General features: G+C 36.4%; 2 protein-coding genes across 2 annotated transcripts; both read left to right on the forward strand.

The window, feature by feature from the left end:
* Positions 1–495: 495 nt before the first annotated feature.
* LOC139115880 (uncharacterized) lies at positions 496–10045 on the forward strand. The gene is made up of 6 exons (XM_070678285.1): positions 496–562; positions 2663–2796; positions 5263–5900; positions 6499–6673; positions 8292–8424; positions 9701–10045. Exons 2-6 carry the CDS (start codon positions 2683–2685, stop codon positions 9841–9843), a joined length of 1203 nt encoding a protein of 400 aa, XP_070534386.1. The 5' UTR covers positions 496–562; positions 2663–2682; the 3' UTR covers positions 9844–10045.
* Positions 10046–14485: 4440 nt separating this feature from the next.
* Positions 14486–20997, forward strand: LOC139115881 (uncharacterized). The gene is made up of 5 exons (XM_070678286.1): positions 14486–14799; positions 15339–15976; positions 16571–16745; positions 19534–19666; positions 20668–20997. Exons 1-5 carry the CDS (start codon positions 14566–14568, stop codon positions 20808–20810), a joined length of 1323 nt encoding a protein of 440 aa, XP_070534387.1. The 5' UTR covers positions 14486–14565; the 3' UTR covers positions 20811–20997.
* Positions 20998–23021: the final 2024 nt, after the last annotated feature.

A 23021-nucleotide genomic window follows, 5' to 3' on the forward strand; every position in this document is an offset into this window, starting at 1 on the left:
TTTTATATTGATTTGCTTATTTTAACTTAAGCCTGAAATATCAGTATGTCGATATAAATCCCTTTAAATCCAATTAATGTTCCGATCCATAAAATATAGTTATGTGGCAAATACGTTCAAGCTGTTTCGTATTAGGAGAATCCTTGTGACAGTTCACTATGAATGCGGGCAGAATACTGTTTACTCGCAAGAAGCCAAATATGCTATTACTGACATCAAGGATGAGGGAGAGAGGACAGACAGAGGGGAGAGAGGGACACAGACATAACACACATACAGTGTGCGAAATTAACGTCGGTCCGACGGTCCGAGACCGACAGATTTCTCGTCGAGCCGAAAGTTTTTAGCAACATGTCGGTCCGTATGACCGACTGGAATTTGGAATAGATTATGAAAATTTATCCGTCAAGACCTGTAACAGATGCAGATAATGACTAACTTTGTATCATATGATTCAGACTTGAATTTCATGCACCTATCAATGTTTTCCACCGTTGGAGTGCGGGGCAACAGGGGATATTGATCGCACTTCGTGTCCTGGTAGTGGAGAATTCGATCCATGGTACGCCAGACGGGGAGGGGGTGAGAATGTCGCAACATAGTAATTATTTTGTCTTTCGACGTTTTACATTTACGGAGTCTAATCCCTCCGATCGAGGCGCATAGCACGGTGCAGCTGATTACATTCAGATCAGTATGAATTACGTCCGTGCATGCAAATTCTAGCAATGGAATGGATTTATTTTGGTGCAACAATGCAATACAATATTATAATAATGTCTAGTGAGTGTAACCCTGGTAATTTTAGCATTTCTGTGTCATATGATAACAACACCCGGTATCACTTCACTAATTCCACACTTCAAGTGTTCGGAATTTACAATTACACAAATGTACATAATGCAGCCCTTCATTTTATTAAACTGACTCCGTTTTCTTTGCTTTGATATTCAATTGACGCGTCCAAAACATAAACGGTTCACAGAAGAGTTTAGGACAAAAACCTACTACGAGTACAGTACTGTTGCCTAAACATATTTGGTTTTGAACATGGTGGTATTTTTTTACCTCGATGGTTTTGAACTACACCCAATACAAGGATAAGATGTTACACGACAGCCCAATAGTGCTACCTGCAGTCGACAGTCAAGTTCACGTTTCGCTACGTTTGATTCTTGACCGTTTGATTCTTGATTTTATAAAACAGAGCGGCCTTATCATTAACAGTTTTTTCGAGTTGCACGATCCGTCGTGTATACTCTCAGAGGCCGAGAGTAGGGCTTCAAATTGTTTCGATGTATACCGGTACCGTTTTACGTTAGGCAAGCAAAACTCACCGTCATCCTGGGCTGTACGCCTAAATATCGCAAAAAATTACGTCTTTTAAGATTTTACGGTATCATTAACTGATCGTGTCGCGATCGTTTTCAGCAGTATAGAATGTCTGTCAAACTTTTCAGAATCATTTTAAAAGGCGATGAGACCTAGCAATCGCTCAGTCAAAACTTTTCAATCAGAAAATATGCATTCATTTCCGCGAGTGGCGACGTGTGCCATTCATGTTGTCTGCAATTTCTATAATCGAGAAAAAAGTTACGATACTTGTCCTTTAAATTTAAAGTATAACTTCACCTGTTTCTTCATGAATGCAACAGAGGCTACATTTAAGCCTATTTATTTTTTGAAAAAATTTGAAAGTAAGCCATACGTCATATCAAAGTACATACCAAGTATTTTCTTCCTTCTGTTTTACATTACAATTAAAAAAGACGTAGTGATCAATGTTTGCATAAAAAATTATTCATACACTCCCCTTACTCATGACCGTTTTCAGGGTACTAAGGTATTCACTAACTCCTCTACCACTAGCGTTTGCTAATTTTAGAAATGATTTTCAGGCCGCCAACAATTTCCAAATCACAATATCACATGCCCTGGTGTAGTGAACAATTTTACATAGCCATGTAGAGAACATCATCTCCCATAGACTGTCATGAGAGACAAACTGTCTCACTTTCATCACCCACACGTAGTCAGTGAGTGAACCTGTATTCGCCGGCCCCCTGGGTGTTTGACATCATTTTATGGTCCGAAAGTGGGGGTTTGACATGGCAAAAAAAGTCAAATTCTCCTGTTAGTCCTATATTCCCCCCCTCCCCCGTGGTGGAAAACATTGATAAATGTGTGCGCATGACAGTGAGGAAGATGAAGGCTGTGATCTTTTTCAGATTCCAGATCATGTAGCTGAATGATGCATTCACTTACACTATTCTGCAATCTATGTGAACAATAGTCCTTTTGTATTGATAAAAGGACACGAAAAATTAAATATTACAACATTTGCCAGATTTATGCAAAGGTTTAATAGGCTGTCTCATTAATACGGAACAGGTTGCCTAAAGCTATATGTCATATTTGTATCCTGATCAAATCTTTGCAAAGGTTAAAGGGTAGCGTTTTGGTCAGGTATCGCAGATGCTCCACCTACAACGAATGATTGTATCGTTCTCCATATTTCTTTGTGTTCAACAGCAACCTCTCTTCTTTGAAAATCACTCGGACCATGCTGCTAAGAGGCTTTGTTGCAATTCTTCAGCCTCAATTGTAATTTGCGTTTTTACGTTGTTCTGGATAAATATTGATTATGATCATTTTGGAATAGGCTACCTACCACGACCGAAGATGACACTGACTCCAGAGAAAACCGAAAACAAAAACACCTATGGTATAAAAGACACAAGAATTAATGTGAGCTCATCTACTCGAATGAAGTGGCAGCAGACACCTTTTAAATCTGTAAGTGTAAACAATGTTTTAAGCAGTACTTTTGTCGTTTGGTTTTATATAGTGATATGACTGCCTCTTTTATTGCTTTATTTTTACTACTTCGAAATTAAGTTTTGAAGCCATACAATCTAGGTAATCTTACACTGCAAATGTTTCTGGTTTGCCGGCAAGCTACATTCAGGCCAAAAATAAACCGGCTTGTTTGTCAGTAAACGGATTGCTTCGAGTTGTGAATTTTGGCTTATTTTTGGCTTTCTGGCATGCCAAGTCTGGTTTCTGTGCATGCCAGTTTTGTTTTTGATGTGACATATATACAGGCCAAGCATAGATCACTTAAGTTTGCCAGCAAGCCAGTCTCTACTGAACAATGGTTTACAGGCAATTCCACCATCATATGAACATGGCTTGCTGATATACCAGAGAATGCTGAACAGTGGCTTATTTACAAACCCATATCACACTTCTCTGGCTCAACAGTAAGCCAATTCTGGTTCCATCTGGTTTGAAGATGAGCCAATATTAGTGCAATGTGGCTTACTGACAGACCAATTTTTTGACTAATTCTGGTTTACAGGTAAGCCACTTTGAGAATTCCTCTGGTTTACCAACAAGCCATTATCAGCTGGCTTGCAGGCATGCCACTCCAGGGCTATTGTATGGCTTCCTCACAAACCAGTTCAATATGAATCATGGGGGAGGGGGGGGGGGTTGAATAATTATTTCTGACCATCTTTCGAATTCAAATTGGATTTCATCAAATTTTGCAGATACAGGGTAGGATATTATCAAATGGAATAGCCTATTGGGTCCTCTATGTGATGAAGCCACACTAAGTAGGATTGTACCACATCTGAAACACAGACAACAGCTGTAGTAGTTAGAAATCCTGCAGACTACATAAAAAAAACAACAAAAACAAAGTATTACAATTAATCTCAGACTAAAATTTATTGCAATTTGACAAGAAACGAAACAGTAATTGTTGCAAAATAATCAAATCTTATATTTACAAGGGTATACTCACTAAAAATGACATTCTTTTGAATGCTACTTGTAAAATCACATTGATAACATAATTTTATGGTATAACATTTAACTCTTGCATCTGATGCCAAATTCCAGCAGTTTCACTGGGAAACCCCTGCACACTACAGACTACTCATAATTACCAGGCCATTTACCTCGCATCCCAGTTTAGGCTGATCGCTAGAAGTCTCTACAAATTGAAATGTTCCTTTCACACATCTGATGTAATCAAAGTTTGAAACCCCAGATAACTAAGCAGACGTAGCACAACATTGTCTCTTTCCATGCTACAGAATGTAACACCTTCAAGAAACGACACAGACTGCTTGTTCCTTCCTAGACTAGCACACCAATAAGCAGGGCAACTTTGCATCTGTGCCTGGCAATCTGAATTTTCCTGCATCCTGGAATAAAAAGATGCAAAACTTAAAAATTTTAGGTACAAGATTAGCTCCTGGTAAAACAGCCATAATTTGTACAGAGCTCTAGCATGGGGATGTGTGCTGTAGGCATGTAATGTGCCAAGCACTATATACATGTACCGAAAGTGCTTTTCACCTCCCTATACCAGGGCCTGTGTTTAGCATTTGTGGCACAGTGATGAACGCATCCACAGACCAGCCCTGTTGAAATTTTCAGCCCTTTTTTCACCTTGGACACATAGATACTTACCTCCCTGTACTAGTCTTACTGTAATCCACAGTGCCGTTGTGGCTATGCACACATTCATGTACCAGCTATGTTGGAATTTCCCCAAAACAGAACTGTATACATTGCTGGCTGACTGAGAAGCAGAGGGTCAAGCAGAGTTTTTCAAACCCTAGTTGCATGTACTATTTGCAAAACTATCGTACTGGACTGTTGACACACTAGGCACATGAATGTGAAATGTAGCTGTCATATTTATTTTTCTAACTATGCTGTACTTGGGATATCTTTGTAATAGCTGGTAGTCTCTGTAGTTCCTCAGGGCTGATACAGCTATATGCACATCCCTGAACAAGCCCTCAGAAAGTATACAGAAGTGTTTGTACTGATTCTGACAGAAATCAGTTCCGGCATATTTAAAGCTCCATTAGCTGTAACTATTGGCAGTTTCGTATTAGTTTTATTTTGTGTATGTATTGCAGTTTCTTGTTCTACTTCTCAAGGCATAATGAATATTCAGCATTTAAGGTAATCAACTCAGTTCATATGTGTATATTTAGCATTGTTATTGTTGAAAATTGGAATTTCAGTCTGGAAAAAAACTCATTTGTCAACAATATCAGCGGTTGTTAAACATGTAACACAGTATGTTATCACCGTATCACCGTTATAATGTACTTATATTAGCGTCATTAACATGAAGACAGGTTTTTACATTTGTCTTATACAGAAGCGTTTGGACTGTTGCTTTTATAGTTAAATTTAACAGGCTACTTTCAATGTATCTTATTACGTCCGCAGGTCAATACAAATTCATCTACACGCTTTCTGCTGTATATCAATGCCATAGGACGCGGTGGCCCAAACTGTCAGTACGGTCATTTTAGATCTGCTGTGCAATACGCTGTCACGCAAAATCGTTCTTTAGTGAACGCAATTGTGTTTTATGAACATCGTATGTTCGCTGCGCAAGCACATGAACAAGCGAGAGACACAAGAACACTAGAAGAGACATTTGATATCAACCAGTTGAAGACAATTGTAAATATGATCTCTCTGGAAGAATTCAACGCAAATTGCAACAAAACAGTTGAAACTCTCTTAACATCTCCTAAAGGAGGAAGGCATGTTATGCATGCGTATTCAATTTCTGCAGAACTTTATCGTTCTGCTTTCGGTGTAGCACTACCAGATTACGAACAGCTACCGGCAACAAATGATCAACTTTTAGAGCAACTTGAAGCAGCGTCTTCGATGAACTGTGTTGGAGTTTGGGCCCTACAATTTGGAGGTCTTTCCGCAAGGACTACTGGTGAAAAAGTCATCGAGCATCTGGTACCGTCACCAGGTATACAGCATGCAGCGGAGAGCATTCGTAAAAATGTATTGAAGGGACGGCCATACCTTGCAATTCATTGGAGGAACAAACCGAATGAACTGTAAATAAGCTTTTAATAAATAGTAAATAAGAATTTCGTACTAAGCAATTTGAAGTTGTGTACAGACAGTAAAATGATCTTGCAACGGTTTATAATAGCACGAATTGGAATTAAATGCGGTGAATTATAATTAGTTTCCCTCCTTATTTTGGATGTAGGATAGGTTTAGTCAGACATTTTCATTAGTTTATGAGACTATTTTCTCACATTCCTATGAGCAAACTAAACCATGATTTGAAAACTTTCAAAGCTCAATTGTATATTTCGATTTAATTAATGAGCTTAGGAAATATTAAGCCAATTTCAATACTGTTAATATGACTATATGCGTTTAACATAACGTAAACTATGATGTAAACATGACGTATACGATGCAAAGTCATGTAATGTCTCGCCCAGAGACGATTGCCTACACTTGCGGTCTATTCTAAAAAAGAAACGTGAACAATATGTAATGTCAAGTACTTTAGCTTTGTGGAAATATTTTAAAGCTGGCATTGCAATGATTTTATCGTTATGCTATTGCTTCATACAGAAATTTGACCATTTTTTAAAATTCTCTACACAAAGCTTGTCGATTTTGATTATTTTTTTGCAGATACAAAGCAATGTGTGAACATGTCGACAATGGCGATAATAAAAAATGTGAATACTACAGGCGGGACCTTGGACTAATGATGAATCTAACGCGCAACATTGCTAACTCTATTCAGAATTTCATAAAAACCAACAATTTAACGCAGGTGTACGTTGCTACTCCACCTATCTCAACGGTAAGTTCTTGAAATCTATTATGCTGACTCATTATTTTGTATTCCATAATGTAGAGTAATGTAAGCAATTGTATAGGATTATTTTAAATGTCACTGTCCGTTGTTTGTTGGAGGTATGAAAACTTATAACACCACAATACTGAGTATAGATTTGCAGGGAGTTTCTGAGAGGGGCAAAACAATTTGTTGGAGATGACCCTATTCAAGTTTCTACAAAGTGTGCAGTATTAAAGCCCCAATATGTGCTTATTTTATGCATTATTTTCATGATTTTATTTCCAAACCAAAGTTAGTTTGTGTAAATGTGTGAACTGAAGGACTTGTATTGAAGTATCACAGCTCGCTTATTTTGATCATGCCAACGCATTTTAACAGGTTAAATTATAGACGGGTTCCGCACCAATATAATGGCGCCCCAACGGGAAAATATAAAACGAGTATTTCCTGCACGTACACATCGTGATCATACCAGAAACAAGCATGATCCCTTTTACTTGAATGCACATTACACGATGGCCAACATTTTGTTGTTTTAATCTTTATTTCCTCTGTCATATGATTAGTTTTTGAAAATGGCGGGAAATCTAAAATGACGTTAAAACCTTTGAATTTACATGCCACTTTTGACAGTCATGGCAGCGTTATACACTTTTTTAGTCTCTAATGGGTCTTATTCAAAGAAAACTCTTGGTAAACTAAGGATATTTTGACATCGGTTTCTTAAACATACGCAGCTATTGGGGCTTTAAATAATAGCATAGTAATGAACCTTCCAATGCTCAAACTCAGTGTATCCCGCCAGACAAAATCAACCGGCGACGCCTGGCATAGGGATCGTCTAACATTCTCACAATAAGCTATAATGTGAACAGGATTTCACTAAACGTAGAGTATGAGTGTATCTATCATTTGTGATAAATGGAAAAATTAGGTAGTACGCCCCTCGAAATAAAAGGCTTAAACTTTTATTCCAAACTTTCGTAATCAAACTTCAAACTTTTTCCTTTCACTCTCAAGAATGAAAAGCGTACATCATCGTAAAAAATAAACTGTAAAATATTTACCGACAGGCTATTTCAAAATGACCACCGTCCCTGTGTTAACTCTATGGGCAACATGAATTTTTGATTTTCAAGAAATTGAGCTTAAGAAACTATTAATTACAGTAACTCTATGATCTTAATATTACAGCCCTCAGAAGTGGTGAACCATGTTGTTGATTTTATATATTTTTATAAAATTGTTTTGCACAAACAGTCAACCCCCCCCAAATTATACAAATTGAGATAAAAAAGCGAAAATAAAATACTCACGATCAAAAGCTATTGGGCAGGGGATGTGGTACTGGACTCTCTATTGACTCCTGCCCTGTAGCTATAATATTTCATTAATTGTTTGGTACGCTTTTCTCGACATTAAGGACAAATAAACATGTAAATGTATTCTTGCTGCATGATAAAACAGCTAGTTTATTTCATACATTTCCAATTCCAGATGCTCTCTTTGCAAAAATCAACATTCTCATTTTAGTACATAGCACACTCCATGAGTCGTTGATCATATGTTTACTTTTATCGGCAATTTGTTGTCAAGGATAATGTACCCTTATGTTTTGTAGAACTTCGTGCGAGTACTTCGGAGTCTAGGGGTCGCAAATACCTTTTCTGCTGAAAATATTACAAATGACAGACATGCTGAAGAGAAGAACGACCCTTATATATGGTCTCTTATTGAACAAGACCTCTGCGCAAGTAAGTTTACATGTGCCAAATCTTATGTTTAGGTAAAACAATTCTCTACCACTTAAGCTTACCTATTCTATGAACAACCGTTCGATGCACCATCGCATTTTTAGGTCAGTCTACGCAAAAGAGTCTGTGCAAAGTAATCTATCAATTTGTTGCAGGCGATACCTTCCTTTTTTCGTTACCAATCTACCAGATTTAAAGATATCTGAAATTCAAAATAGCCGCTTTGCCCTGTGTTATCCATGTACAGAAACGACATTTACGAGTTTTGCAAAATCCAAACGGGGAACCATAGTTGATAGTAGACAGTGTCCATAATTCATGGCTTTCAAGTGCGAGTATTAGTTATTTTTAATGTCAGTTGCCAGTGTGAATCTACTAATCCGACATTAGGACGATAGTGTTGCGTTTCATTTGATGAAAGGGGAGCACAACTTCAATGTTCTCAGCACTATGGAAATCATTATTGACAACGTTTTACACTACATGAAAAGTAGTTGTTTTAATCCTTAGTAGATGATCGGTCTTCCACAATGGAATGCAATGGCAACGTTTTCAGCATACAACTGTACATGTTACCTTACATTTAACTTAAGAATGCTTTTTGAAGAACATTTTTTTCATTCCCTATAACGAAATATATACTCTCACATTAACTACATTTTTGTCACAAACACCTCTTCTCATGAAGCATTTAATAATGATAATTTACATAATTTACTTCAATGTTCTCAGCACTATGGAAATCATTATTGACAACGTTTTACACTACATGAAAAGTAGTTGTTTTAATCCTTAGTAGATGATCGGTCTTCCACAATGGAATGCAATGGCAACGTTTTCAGCATACAACTGTACATGTTACCTTACATTTAACTTAAGAATGCTTTTTGAAGAACATTTTTTTCATTCCCTATAACGAAATATATACTCTCACATTAACTACATTTTTGTCACAAACACCTCTTCTCATGAAGCATTTAATAATGATAATTTACATGAAATATAGATTTTATATTAAAGTAAAATCGTTAAAATGCCTGTTTTCTCAAAAGTACCGTTGAATATTCTGACCTGAAATAGTTATTGAAGGCAAAGCCACTTCAGAAGAAGAGAAATTGAGTTGTTGACGGAACGTCTCAAATTACTTATATTTTTGTTTTACATATGGCGCTCTGCAAATGCAGATATTCGTGGCACTTGAATATTCCCTGTTAATGATTCTCCTTCACAGGAAAAGAATAATTATTTCATGTTGTATTTTTTTTTCTCTTTGCAGATGCCGACGTATTTATTGGGCACTACAACAGTACTTGGTCGAGGAGAGTTCATGACAGAAGGTTGGGGAATATGGCGAAATATCTGACAATTAAGGACTTTGCAGCTAAGTCTACGACTGAACTTTTTAGCCGCCGTCGCTAGCGTGAAAGGAATGAAAATTGATATTTTATTGGTTTCAATAGTAGTAGTAGTAGTAGTAGTAGTAGTAGTAGTAGTAGTAGTAGTAGTAGTAGTAGTAGTAGTAGTCTAAAAACACAAGTGATGAAACTCAGAAATTCAGAAAAGGTTGACCATTGTTTACTCTGCAAATTGCATTATTAAAGGTCCATGTCAAAATGAACAAGCAAGTCTGTGTTTTGAATCAGTTTGCATTATTAAAATTCTAGAAGTAAGCTTACTCGTACGCAGGTTTAGAAATTTCAAGGGAATAAACAGGATCAATATCAGCTTAATGTAGTTTGTATAATGTATTTTGTTGATGAATAACTAGATTCGGTCGTCAATTGTCGTCTTATAAATGAAAAGAGAAATGGCAGGTTTACTGACTCTGATATTGTTTTCCATTGGTTGATTGATAAAATACCAGGAAATAGGAGTAAATTCATGGGCAGAACATAGAAAAGAAGTTATTCTTGTGACAAGCTCCAGTAACGGCTGTATTTACCGACACTGAAACAGCATATGCATAAAGGAATCTTCCATGTCTTAAAGTGGGCAATTAGCATCCAAACGAAGACCAACATGCTTTTAGGTTAAAGAGAGGGAAGACAATATCTTAAGCGTCATAGATCAATGAATGAACATTGAGAACTTTTTTTCAGTGAACGCGATGAGTAGAGCATATATCGAGCGAATCAGTACCCTTACTTTTTCTCTTCACTTTTTTATTACTCATCCAACAAAATTTCACAAGAGACTTTGAGTGAGAAGTCATTTTTAAAAATATTTTCGAACCTTTTAACGTAGTTTTCCTTTGCAGAAACTTTTATTTTTTTCTTTGTTGTTTCGTTTAATGAATGCAACCAATCTTGGCTGCCTTGGCAAAACTGCCAAATCAACTATTTTAAGACATAAGTGGCTTTTACCATGCCTTCCTTATTTTTGAAAACCATGTTATCGGAGCAGCACAATTTAATTATTGTTTGGCCTTGGATATCTTGAATGGTTTGTCCCTAGCTTTGAAGTGCCAGACATACTCAAGCTATGCGTATTTTTCTGGCGCTAGTTTCTGGACATAAATAAGTGTATCTCGGAAAGATAAAATTTCAGCAAGCATTGTGTCTGCAATGATCTTTGTTATAGACATTAAGAAATTAAGAAATAAAAGGAAAATATTTAATCACTTGTCACAAATAGCATTTCAAGAGATGTTGTCCAAAAACAAATTACTAACAAGGATCCAATTAATCTTGACACTACTAAAACGTTTTGGATAAAAAGACCACGTACATTGTTTTCAGATAAATGTACTACATTATCTTTGCTTCCAAGCCCTCTTCGACAAAAAGCAACTGCATCTTTGACAACACTACAGGTCGAATTTAAAAACTGCATGTTAACATTCGATAACATTCATAATGAAAGCTAGATGAACCAAAGCTGCTAAAGGACTCGAAGACGGAGCTGTCAAATTCTAGAATTTGTTGACCATCATGTTGCTAGTGGTTCAGCACCACCACATGCAATTCCACCTCCTGCACTCTCAACTGACAACATCAGATCTCCAGATCATAATCAGCTATTTGTGACGAACGCTCTTTTTCATGCACTCTCTTGCATTACATTCGTTGCTGTTTATTCCACTTTGGGATTTCTTGAAATTTGAAGTACTTCTTAAACAGTGTTAAACAGGAACCTCCCCTCTAAAAGCCGGATTATAGTAAGTCTATGCAAATGTCAGAAAATATCGGACGTGTCATGGTTATTCTACGGTGCCACAATCCCTCGCAGGGAATGTGCACTACTCAAAGGACGTCTTGTCTTTGGTCTCACAATCCCGTAATTTTGTCATGTTACGGCGCCAATTGTCATTGAATCATGACCGGTGAATATATAGCGACTACACGAGTCGAAAATAAACTGAAAAAAATGTGTTTTTATGAGAGAACGGATATGTTCTAAACCGTGTGCCCTGAACGATCATTTGACAACATAATATTATGTAAATGCCACGAAACTGCCAATCATGATTGTTCAAATTTTCATACGTCGAAGATATGTTTACCCAGATTTAATGCAAGAACGTATCAGTGTAACACACAAAAGAACTAGTAAATGCACCTTTAGTAAATGCTATTGCAACATTCTCATTTTCGGAATTAAATCTCGTATCAAAACCTCGCGGTAAGGAGAATTCAAAATTCGTAATTACGAGAACAAAAACTCGTAGTTAAGAGAATTAAAACTCATAATTACGAGATTCAAAACACTTAATTGCGAAAGAAGAACTCGCAATAACGAGATATAAAAACTAGTAATTACGAGAATTAAACTCGTTATTACGGGAATCAAAAACTTGTCATTACGAAAATCAAACACTCGACGTCATTGTTCGAATTATAATAAACTCGTCCCCGGAAAACAGTCTTATGCTTATGATTCGTCCTATAACGGTGTTTTTGGACCAAAGTGAGGTCCCATCATCAGTCGCTCTATCATTATATATCCCCTCCATTCGGTGTTGTAATCTTTATCTTCCCTCGAGGAGGAGAAGCCAGATTCGTTATTGACAAAGGCAATCACTATCGTCTGACATATGTTGTGAAGGGCTGTTTTGAGAAACACGTTTTATTTCTTTATGTTTAGCCTTTTGCCAGAAAACTGCAACCGAATGATGCAATTCGAGGCTGATACGATGCAGTTTATGCAATTATGAGCAGTGTCTTAATTCAAAAACACACTGACACACCCCACCCCCTCCCCCGCGCATTGAGCATTTCGAAAAAATGGTAAACCCCATGGCCCATGTAAAAAAACAGGATGACCCCTCTGATGAATCCACAGCCCAAAGGCTGAAGAAAATGACCATTCCCTAAGTGTATCTGTTGTTTCCCCTACGGGAATCAAAAACTTGGAATATAGACAATTCTTGACCGCGAGGTATCTGGGTACTTACGGCTTCTTGCATTAAAGCAAGTTGAAAACAATTTTTCGTACACTTTACCTCAATGACGTCAGCTCGTAGTCGAGATACTCATCGTCACGTCTGTACACTAAATGACCGGCGTCGGGTGAACTTGGCATGGCTTTAAAACTTGCAGCAGGTTATTGTCGGACGCAGCCAGCACTGTCTATGTTGCCAAGTGATTTTCGTAAATGTTGTCTGTGATTCATACATCCATTGTTGCAACTAAATCGGGTATAACTACGACTCTCACAATACTTTAGACAAACAGAGATGTATTTCCACTGAGCGCTCTCTGACTGTCAGGCAGACTGTGGAGAAGATTTGCTACGGTTATCCCATCTATGGAATAATTGTGTTCAGCTAGGACTGCGATTTTATCCGCGAAGACAAATTGCCATTAAATATTCCGACAAAAGGTAAAAATGAAATGCTCTAAATCCTCCGTAGGGTGTAACAAGAAGTGTTTACCCCTTGATAAACTATCGTTTCAGGAGAATTCAAAAAAATCCCGCCAAGTGTATGCAAATGATCTGCGACATCAGTAATCCTAGTCTGTACACTCAAAGCCGTGTACATTCCCTAAATCTAGTGCAGCGAATATGAATATGAGCCGGCAAAGTCAAAATGTATGTAATGGTAGCGTGGCATCTTCATGTTCCTCTTTTTAGGTATAAAAATTCCGTTCATGTTCCTCGTAATAAAGACACTATAAAAATAAAGCTGTTGAAAATTAGACACACTTCGGAAGTTGAATTTGCTACTTTGGATCTGAATAATGTGAAGTGTTTTTGCCACTCTTTCAATAACATTTTTCGATTTCCTGATAGTTTGCAAAAAAACATACTTTCCTATAATTTGCTTTAGACAAGGAAACCTGACTCTTTTTGTGGTCCAATTTATTCAGTGAACCTGTTTTGGAGATGTGAGAAATATGTCTTCGTCAATAGCTACTAATTATGTATTAATTTGGAAGTATTGCAAGCCATGTCTCTTCTCCGTCGTTCTTAACATTTCCATCGTTAGTTTTTTTTTAAATTTGTCACTCAAAAAGCATTATGCATCGTTAGCAAAAATACTTAATTCGAGCCTGTCTGGTATTCTTAATCGCAATAGTGCAACATTTTTCATATTGATTTGCTTATGTTAACTTAAGCCTGAAATATTAGTATGTCTTCTCTTTAAATTCCATTAATATTCCGATCGGAAGTCAGAAAATATAGTTTTGTGGCAAACACGTCAAGCTGTTACGTACGTATTAGAGGAATCCTTGTGACAGCTCACTCTAAATGCGGGCCAATACTTTTTAAGAGCAAGAAGCGAAATATGCTATCACTGACATCGGGGACGAGAGAGAGAGAGAGAGAGAGAGAGAGAGAGAGAGAGAGAGAGAGAGAGAGAGAGAGGAGAGAGAGAGAGAGAGAGAGAGAGAGAGAGAGAGAGAGAGAGAGAGAGAGAGAGAGAGATGTATGTGTGTGTTATATACGGAACAGGATGCCTAGCATTTGTCAGATTTATGCAATTGTTTAATAGGGTATCGTCATTAATACCAACCAGGTTGCCTAAAGCCATTTGTCATAAAGCCATTTGTCATATTAATATCATGATCTAATCTTTGCAAAGGTTAATGGCTAGCGTTTGGGTTGAGTATCGCAGATGCTCCACCTAGAGAATAATTGTGTCGTTCTCCATAAGTTGTGTTCCACAGCAACCTCTCATCTTTGAAAATCAATCGGACCATGCTGCTGAGAGGCTTTGCTGCAATTCTTTCAGCCACAATTGTAATTTGCGTTTTTACGCTGTTCTGGATAAATACTGATGATGATCATTTTGGAATAGGCTACCTACCACGACCGAAGATGATACTTACTCCAGAGAAAACCGAAAACAAAAGCACTTCTGGTATAAAAGACGCAAGAATTAATATAAGCTCATCGACGTCAATGAAGTGGCAGCAGACAGCTTTTAAATCTGTAAGTCTAAACAGTATTTTAAGCAGTAATTTTGTCGTTCGGTTTGAATTTATCTTTAGTACTTCAAAATTAAAATTGGAAGTTATGCAATCTAAGGTAATTGATGTTTCGAAGCCTCTATTAATGTGTTTTCGCTATGTATCTATTCTGCGGAACTCTTCTTCCTCCCCTTTAAGGTTGGGCGCTAACGAATTTATCTACCTACACGGAAGATGATCAAGATCTATTTAGCAAATTTACCGACAAGTTTCAATGAAATTCGGTGGTTTATTTTGTGTAATGCGTCATCCCGAAGGCACATGTTACTTTCAGGCACCACTGATTTGTGAAACCAGTGTGGTCAATAGTCAGCATGTATTACTTCCTTGCAACAAGTATCACAGATAAAAACAATGTCCAATAGTTGCATACCACTGTTATACATAGCGTCATTCACATGAAGATAGGTTTTTAAATTTTCTTATACAGAAGCGTTTGGACTGTTGCTTTTACAGTTGAATTTAACAGGCTGCTTTCAATGTATCTTATTACGTCCGCAGGTCAATACAAATTCATCTACACGCCTCCTGCTGTATATCAATGCCATAGGACGCGGTGGCCCAAACTGTCAATACAGTCATTTTAAATCTGCTCTGCAATACGCTGTCACGCAAAATCGTTCTTTGGTGAACGCAATCGTGTTTTATGAACATCGTATGTTCGCTGCTCATGCACACGAACAACCGAGAGACACAAGAACACTAGAAGAGACATTTGATATAAACCAGTTGAAGACAATTGTAAATATGATCTCTCTGGAAGAATTCAACGCAAATTGCAACAAAACAGTTGAAACTCTCTTAACATCTCCTAAAGGAGGAAGGCATGTTATGCATGCGTATTCAATTTCTGCAGAACTTTATCGTTCTGCTTTCGGTGTAGCACTACCAGATTACGAACAGCTACCGGCAACAAACGATCAACTTTTAGAGCGACTTGAAGAAGCGTCTTCGATGAACTGTGTTGGAGTTTGGGCCCTACACTTTGGAGGTCTTTCCGCACGGACTACTGGTGAAAAAGTCATCGAGCATCTGGTACCGTCACCAGGTATACAGCATGCAGCGGAGAGCATTCGTAAAAATGTATTGAAGGGACGGCCATATCTTGCGATTCATTGGAGGAACAAGCCGAATGAATTGTAAATAAGCTTTTAATAAAAAGTAAATAAGAATTTCGTACTAAGCAATTTGAAGTTGTGTACAGACAGTAAAATGATCTTGCAACGGTTTGTAATAACAGGAATTAAATGCGGTGAATCATGATTAGTTTTTCTCCTTACTTTGGATGTGGGGTAAGTTCAGTCAGACATTGTCATTAGTTTACGAGACTATTTTCTCACATTTCTATGGGCAAACTGAACATTGTTTAGAAATTTTAAATACTCAAAACTTAAATCGTATATTTCGATTTACTTTATGAGCTTTGGAAATATAAAGTCAATTTCAATGCTGTTAATATGACTATGCGTTTAACATAATGTAAACTATGACGTAAAAATGACGTAAACAATGTGAATTCATGTAATGTCTCACCCAGAAAGGATTGCCTACACTTGCGGTGTATTCTTAAGAAGAAACGTGAAAAATATAATGTCGAGTTCTTTAGCTTTGTGGAAATATTTTAAAGCTGAAAGTGCAATGATTGAATCGTTATACTATTGCTTCATACAGAAATTGGACCATTTTTGAAAATCCTCTACACAAACTTGTCGATTTTGATTATATTTTTGCAGATACAAAGCAATGTGTGAACATGTTGACAGTGGTCATAATAAAAAATGTGAATACTACAGGCGGGACCTTACACTAATGATGAATCTCACGCGCAACATTGCTAAGTCTATTCAGAATTTCATGAAAACCAACAATTTAACACAAGTGTACGTTGCTACTCCACCTATCTCAACGGTAAGTTCTTGAATTCTATTATGCTGACTCAATATTTTGTATTCCATAATGTAGATTAATGTAAACTATTGTATAGGATTATTTTAAATGTCACAGTCCGACGTTTGTTGGAGGTATAAAAACTTATAACACTACAATACTGAGCATAGATGTGTAGGGATTTTTTAGAGGGGCAAAACATCTCGTTGGAGATGACCTTATTCAAGTTTCTAGAAAAAGTGTGCAATATTAAATAATAGCATACTAATACACCTTCCAATGCTCAAACTCAGTGTATCCCGCCAAATAAAATCAACCGGCGCCGACTGGCATATGATTCGTCTAACATTCTCACAATAAGCTATAATGTGAACGAGGATTTCATGAAACGTAGAGTATGAGTGCATCTAGCATTGGTGATATATGGAAAAATTAGGTAGTACGCCCTTCGAAATAAAAGGCTTAAACTTTTATTCATACTTTCCGTAATGAAATTTCAAACTTTTTCCTTTCAATCTCAAGAAATGAAAACCGTACATCATCGTACAAAATGTGGAACTGCAAAATATTTACCGACAGGCGATTTCAAAATGACCACCGTCCCTGTATTAGCTCTATAAGCAAAGTAATTTTTGATTTTCAAGAAACTGAGCTTATGAAACTATTAATTACTCTGTGATCTTAATATTACAGCCCCTAGAAGTGGTAAGCCATGTTGTTGATTTTTATATAATTTTATTAAATTGTTTTGCACAAATAGTCAACCTCCAAACATAATACAAATACACAATACAGATGAAAAAAGCAAACATAAAATACTCACGATCATAAGCTATTTATACATGAAAGTCCTAATACCTATTACAAATGCGGTCAAAAAGAATACATGAGCACTATTGACATGTAACAAAGGAACAAAATAACAATAGTAAAAGCACCAAAACCTGCGACAAACTTCATCGAACACATTTGTGGACTTATTAACAAGAACACTGTGTATATAGCTTTTTACTTTTTTGTTTTACAGCACAATTTGAGAAAAAATTGCTAGTGCTAAGTGATAAATTAATCTGTTGTTGTAATATACAATAATGAAAGCAAATCTGAGAGGCTTTACCACCAAATAGTTTATAAACAGAAATATATATACGTCAAGTATTATATATATGAATACTATTTTTCATGAGTACGGCTGCAGACAAATGAGACGATAATTGACCATGTATTATCTTATGCATCAAGTGTTGTAAATATACAACCCTTTCTTCAGCTGAAAGCCGGCCTGATTCCTTCCGTCGTCAAAGTTCGTTTTTGATGTGACCCGTTATGTTAGTGAGACATGTTTCAAACCCTGTCTAAAATCGGATTGAAATTCATAAAATAAATTATTGTTACAGAGATATTTTTCCATTCGAAAAGACACAATTTTATACCGTTTCGAAACTACAGATAACACCCACTCTGGCCAGTGGTACCCTATGACAGATCTGTCACTTTTTTAAATACTGGCACTTCTTTAGTACACTGAAATTAAGCAATGCAGAAGTTTAAGAGTCTGAAAATCTGTTACGAGGTTCTACCGATAATAAACCTTTGCATTTCGTTAGAATAAGAACCATGTGATTTATTTTTCGTTTTACAAGCAAATATTTAAAGTAACGTTTTTGTCGTTTTTTGCGGCAAATCCATTCTGATATATATTCAGAAAGTATTTCAAATATTTGCAAAATCTTTTTCCTTTTATTTTCAGTGAACCGTTTTCACCAAAGCTCCCTTTATTTGATTTTAACACAATGCGTTCAGCATTTTCATGTTTGAAATCGGACACGTATTTCTCAGAGGAATTGAATAGATTTTAGTAAAAATTATTTTTTGTTTTTGTTAAACAAAACTGAAATTATTACATATCACATTTTTATTTTGGAAGACTTAGTTTTTTTTCCCATTTCTATCATTTATTGAAAAGTCTTTTTCCATGAAATAAGCATTGCATGAAAATTATTTCAATATAATTTATTTTCACTTAATAGGTTTGATACACGCTGTGTATGTATCCACATCAGCACTGAGTAGAACGAACTACTGGCCTGAGGATGATACATTAAGTTTATCGGCAAGATTAAGACATGCTCTGGTGACGAGTCACACGCATGGTAGCCCTCGAAATAGATATGGAATTAATATTTCCAAATAAATTTTAGAATGCAATGCTCTGCCATTTTTCGTTTATTAAGTGTGTACACGTTGCTTGCCCTTTTGTATGTTCACAGTAGAGACTAGTCATGAAATATATTTCCACGTTTATCTTGAGTCGGAGCTCTAATTGTGTGTCAACTTGTCGTGGAATATTTGAGAGACGATTGTTTGAATGTGATGAAGATTTTGTTGTGTTTGGTCAGTAATTACGATAAAAAAAACATTTTAATTCCTTCATCGGTAAATAATTTTTGTTTATACAAGATTAAGTAAACTAAATTGCATAAAAAATTATATTTGTAGCTATCTGGGCATGGGATGTGGTCCTGGACTCTCTATTATCTCCTTCGCTGTAGCTATAATACATTATTAATTGTTGGTACGCTTTTCGAAGGACAAATAATATGTAAATTTTAATGTATTCTTGCAGCATGATAACACAGCTAGTTTATTTCATACATTTCCTAATCCAGATGCTCTCTTTGCAAAAATCAACATTCTCGTTTTGGTACATAGCATACTCCTTGAGTCGTTGATCAGAGGTATTGTTTTGAATATGTTTACTTTTATCGGCATTTTGTTTTCAAGGACAATGTACCCTTATGTTTTGTAGAACTTCGTACGAGTATTTCGGAGTCTAGGGGTCGCAAATACCTTTTCTGCTGAAAATATCACAAATGACAGACATGCTGAAGAGAAGAAAGACCCTTATATATGGTCTCTTATTGAACAAGACCTCTGCGCAAGTAAGTTTACATGTGCCAAATCTTATGTTTAGGTAAATCAATTCTCTACCACTTAAGCTTACCCTATAAGAGCTATGCATAATATGAACAACCATTCAATGCACCATTGCATTGCATTTTATTAGATCAGTCTATGCAAAAGAGTCTGTGCAAAGTTATCTATCAATTTGTTGCAGGCGATACCTTTTTTTCGTTACCAACAGATTTAAAGATATCTGAAATTCGAAATGGCCGCTTTGCCCTGTGTTATCTATGCACAGAAAGGATATTTACGAATTTAGCAAAATTCAGACGGGGAACCATAGTTGATAGTAGACAGTGTCGATAATTCATGGCTTTCAACTGCGTGTTGGTTATTTTAATGCCAGTTGCCAGTGTGAATCTCCTAATCCGACATTAGGACGATAGTGTTGCGTGTCATTTGATGAAAGGGGAGCACAACTTCAATGTTCTCAGCACTATGGAAATCGAACAACGTTTTACACTACATGAAAAGTAGTTGTTTTAATCCTTAGTAGATGATCGGTCTTCCACAATGGAATGCAATGGCAACGTTTTCAGCATACAACTGTACATGTTACCTTACATTTTACTTAAGAATGCTTTTTGAAGAACATTTTTTCATTGCATTGCCTTTAACGAAATATATACTCTCACATTAACTACATTTTTGTCAAAAACACCTCGTCTCATGAAGCTTTTAATAATGATAAGTTACATGAATATATTTATGTATATGTAGTAAAATCGTTAAAATTCCTGTTTTTTTAAAAGTACCGTTGAAAATTCTGACCTGAAATAGTTATTGAAGGCAAATCCACTTCAGAAGAAGAGAAATTGAGTTGTTGACGGAACGTCTCAAATTAATAATAGAATATATTTGTTATACATATGGCGCTCTGCAAATGCAGGTATTCGTGGCACTTGAATATTCCCTGTTAATGATTGTCCTTCACGGGAAAAAATAATTATTTCATGTTGTAATTTCTTTCTCTTTGCAGATGCCGACGTATTTATTGGGCACTACAACAGTACTTGGTCGAGGAGAGTTCATGACAGAAGGTTGGGGAATATGGCGAAATATCTGACAATTAAGGACTTTGCAGCTAAGTCTACGACTGAACTATTTAGCCGCCGTCGCTAGCGTGAAAAAAATGAATATTGATATTTTCTTGGTTGTAGTAGTAGTAGTAGTAGTAGTAGTAGTAGTAGTAGTAGTAGTAGTAGTAGTAGTAGTCTAAAAATACAAGTGATGAAACTCAGAAATTCAGAAAAGGTTGACCATTGTTTACTCTGAAAATTGCATTATTAAAGTTCCATGTCAAAATGAACATGCTAGTCTGTATTTTGAATCAGTTTGTATTATTAAAACTCTAGAAGTAAGCTTACTCGTATGCGGGTTTAGAAATGTTAAGGGGATAAACTGGATCAATATAAGCTTAATGTAGTTTGTATAGTGTATTTTATTGACGAATAAGTAGCTTCGGTCGTCAATTGTCGTCTTATAAATGAAAAGAGAAATGGCAGGATTACTGACTATGATATTCGTTTTCATTGGTGGATTGATAAAATACCAGGAAATAGGAGTAAATTCATGGGCAGAACATAGAAAAGAAGTTATTCTTGTGACAAGCTCCAGTAACGGCTGTATTTTCCGACACTGAAAGAGGGTATGCATAAAGGAATCTTCCATGTCTTAAAGTGGGCAATTAGCATCCAAACGAAGACCGGCATGCTTTCAGGTTAAAGAGCGGGAAGACAATATCTTAAGCGTCATAGATCAATGAATGAACATTGAGTACTATTTACAGTGAACGCGATGAATAGAGCATATATCGAGCGAATCAGTACCCTTAATGTTTCTCTTCAATTTTTTATTACTCATCCAACAACCGAATAACAGGACAAGCTACCGATAACCCACTACCCAATGAGGCAATGGAGCAATGACCAATTTTGTCAAAATTGGTGGTCAAAGATTGTTCAACTTGGTCATGTCCGTACGTTCTTTCGTACATATCCTGCTTGCAATTCAAGATACCTTAAACCTATCAAAGGTAGACGGGAGTCATTTGCTTCTTTGAAAACATTTTATTGAAAAAGGATTACTGCAATTATGGGACTAACGTGCCCAACAGTTGCCCATTGTCATCCAAAAATATTCCGAGTAGATCTTATTATGTAATTCAGTGCCATTTGAAACAAGTGTATGTGGCCAAAACGCGGCCTAATTTAACACATGTGGCCGGTGGTTTTTCAATCCGTATTTCCTTGTCACAAGCACAATAAATATTATGGGGAAAAATGGAAAGGAAATTAATTTTTAACAAATTTGACCAAATTTGCACATTTTATTTCAATATGTTCAATTGTTAAACTCATTTGATTTGTTGATCATCTCATCTTGGTTTCTCCAGGGCTACCCAGCCCGGCCTTGTACGTAACTGATATCCACAAAGACACAGGTCCGTGATTTGAACTACAGACACTACCGCCATAGGTTGAGCTTTTCTATCTCACGTCAATTATCATGCGTCTCGGTAATAGTCTCGGCCAGCTTTTTGTCCATATGCGAATCATCGTGTCAAGTGTGTCATATCGTCGAAAGATGGACCGTTTGTTAGGTAGGAGACTGCTTAATGATAGCGCAGGATAAACAAAGTCCATTGCTTTGAGTGTAGGAATGCAACAACTTATCCTCGTAATATTGTCATTTTCGTAAAATTTCACAAGAGACTTTGAGTGAAAAGTCATTTTTAAAAATATTTTAGAACCTTTCAACGTAATTTTCCTTCGCAGAAAATTTCATTTTTTTTTCTTTGTTGTTTCATTTAATGAATGCAATCAATCTCGGCTGCCTTGGCAAAACTGCCAAATCAACTATTTTAAGACATAAGTGGTTTAGACCATACCTTCCCTATTTTTGAAAACCATGTTATCGGAATAGCACAATATAATTATTGTTTGGCCTAGGATATCTTGAATGGTTTGTACCTAGCTTTGAAGTGCCAGACATACTCAAACTATGCGTACTTTTCTGACACTAGTGTCTGGACATAAATAAGTGTATCTCGGAAAGATACAATTTCAGCAAGCATTGTGTCTGCAATGATCTTTGTTATATACATTAAGAAATTAAGAAATAAAAGGATAATATTAAATCACTTGTCACAAATAGCAAGAGATATTGTCAAAAAGAAATTACTAACAAGGATCCAGTTAATCTCGCCAAAAACGTTTGGGATAAAAATACCACGTGCATTGTTTTCAGATAAATGCACTACATTATCTTTGCTTCCCAGCCATATTCGACAAAAAGCAACTGCAGCTTTGACAACACTACAGGTTGAATTTG

This window comes from Ptychodera flava, chromosome 17, assembly GCF_041260155.1.
Source record: "Ptychodera flava strain L36383 chromosome 17, AS_Pfla_20210202, whole genome shotgun sequence".
Lineage (NCBI taxonomy): Eukaryota > Metazoa > Hemichordata > Enteropneusta > Ptychoderidae > Ptychodera > Ptychodera flava.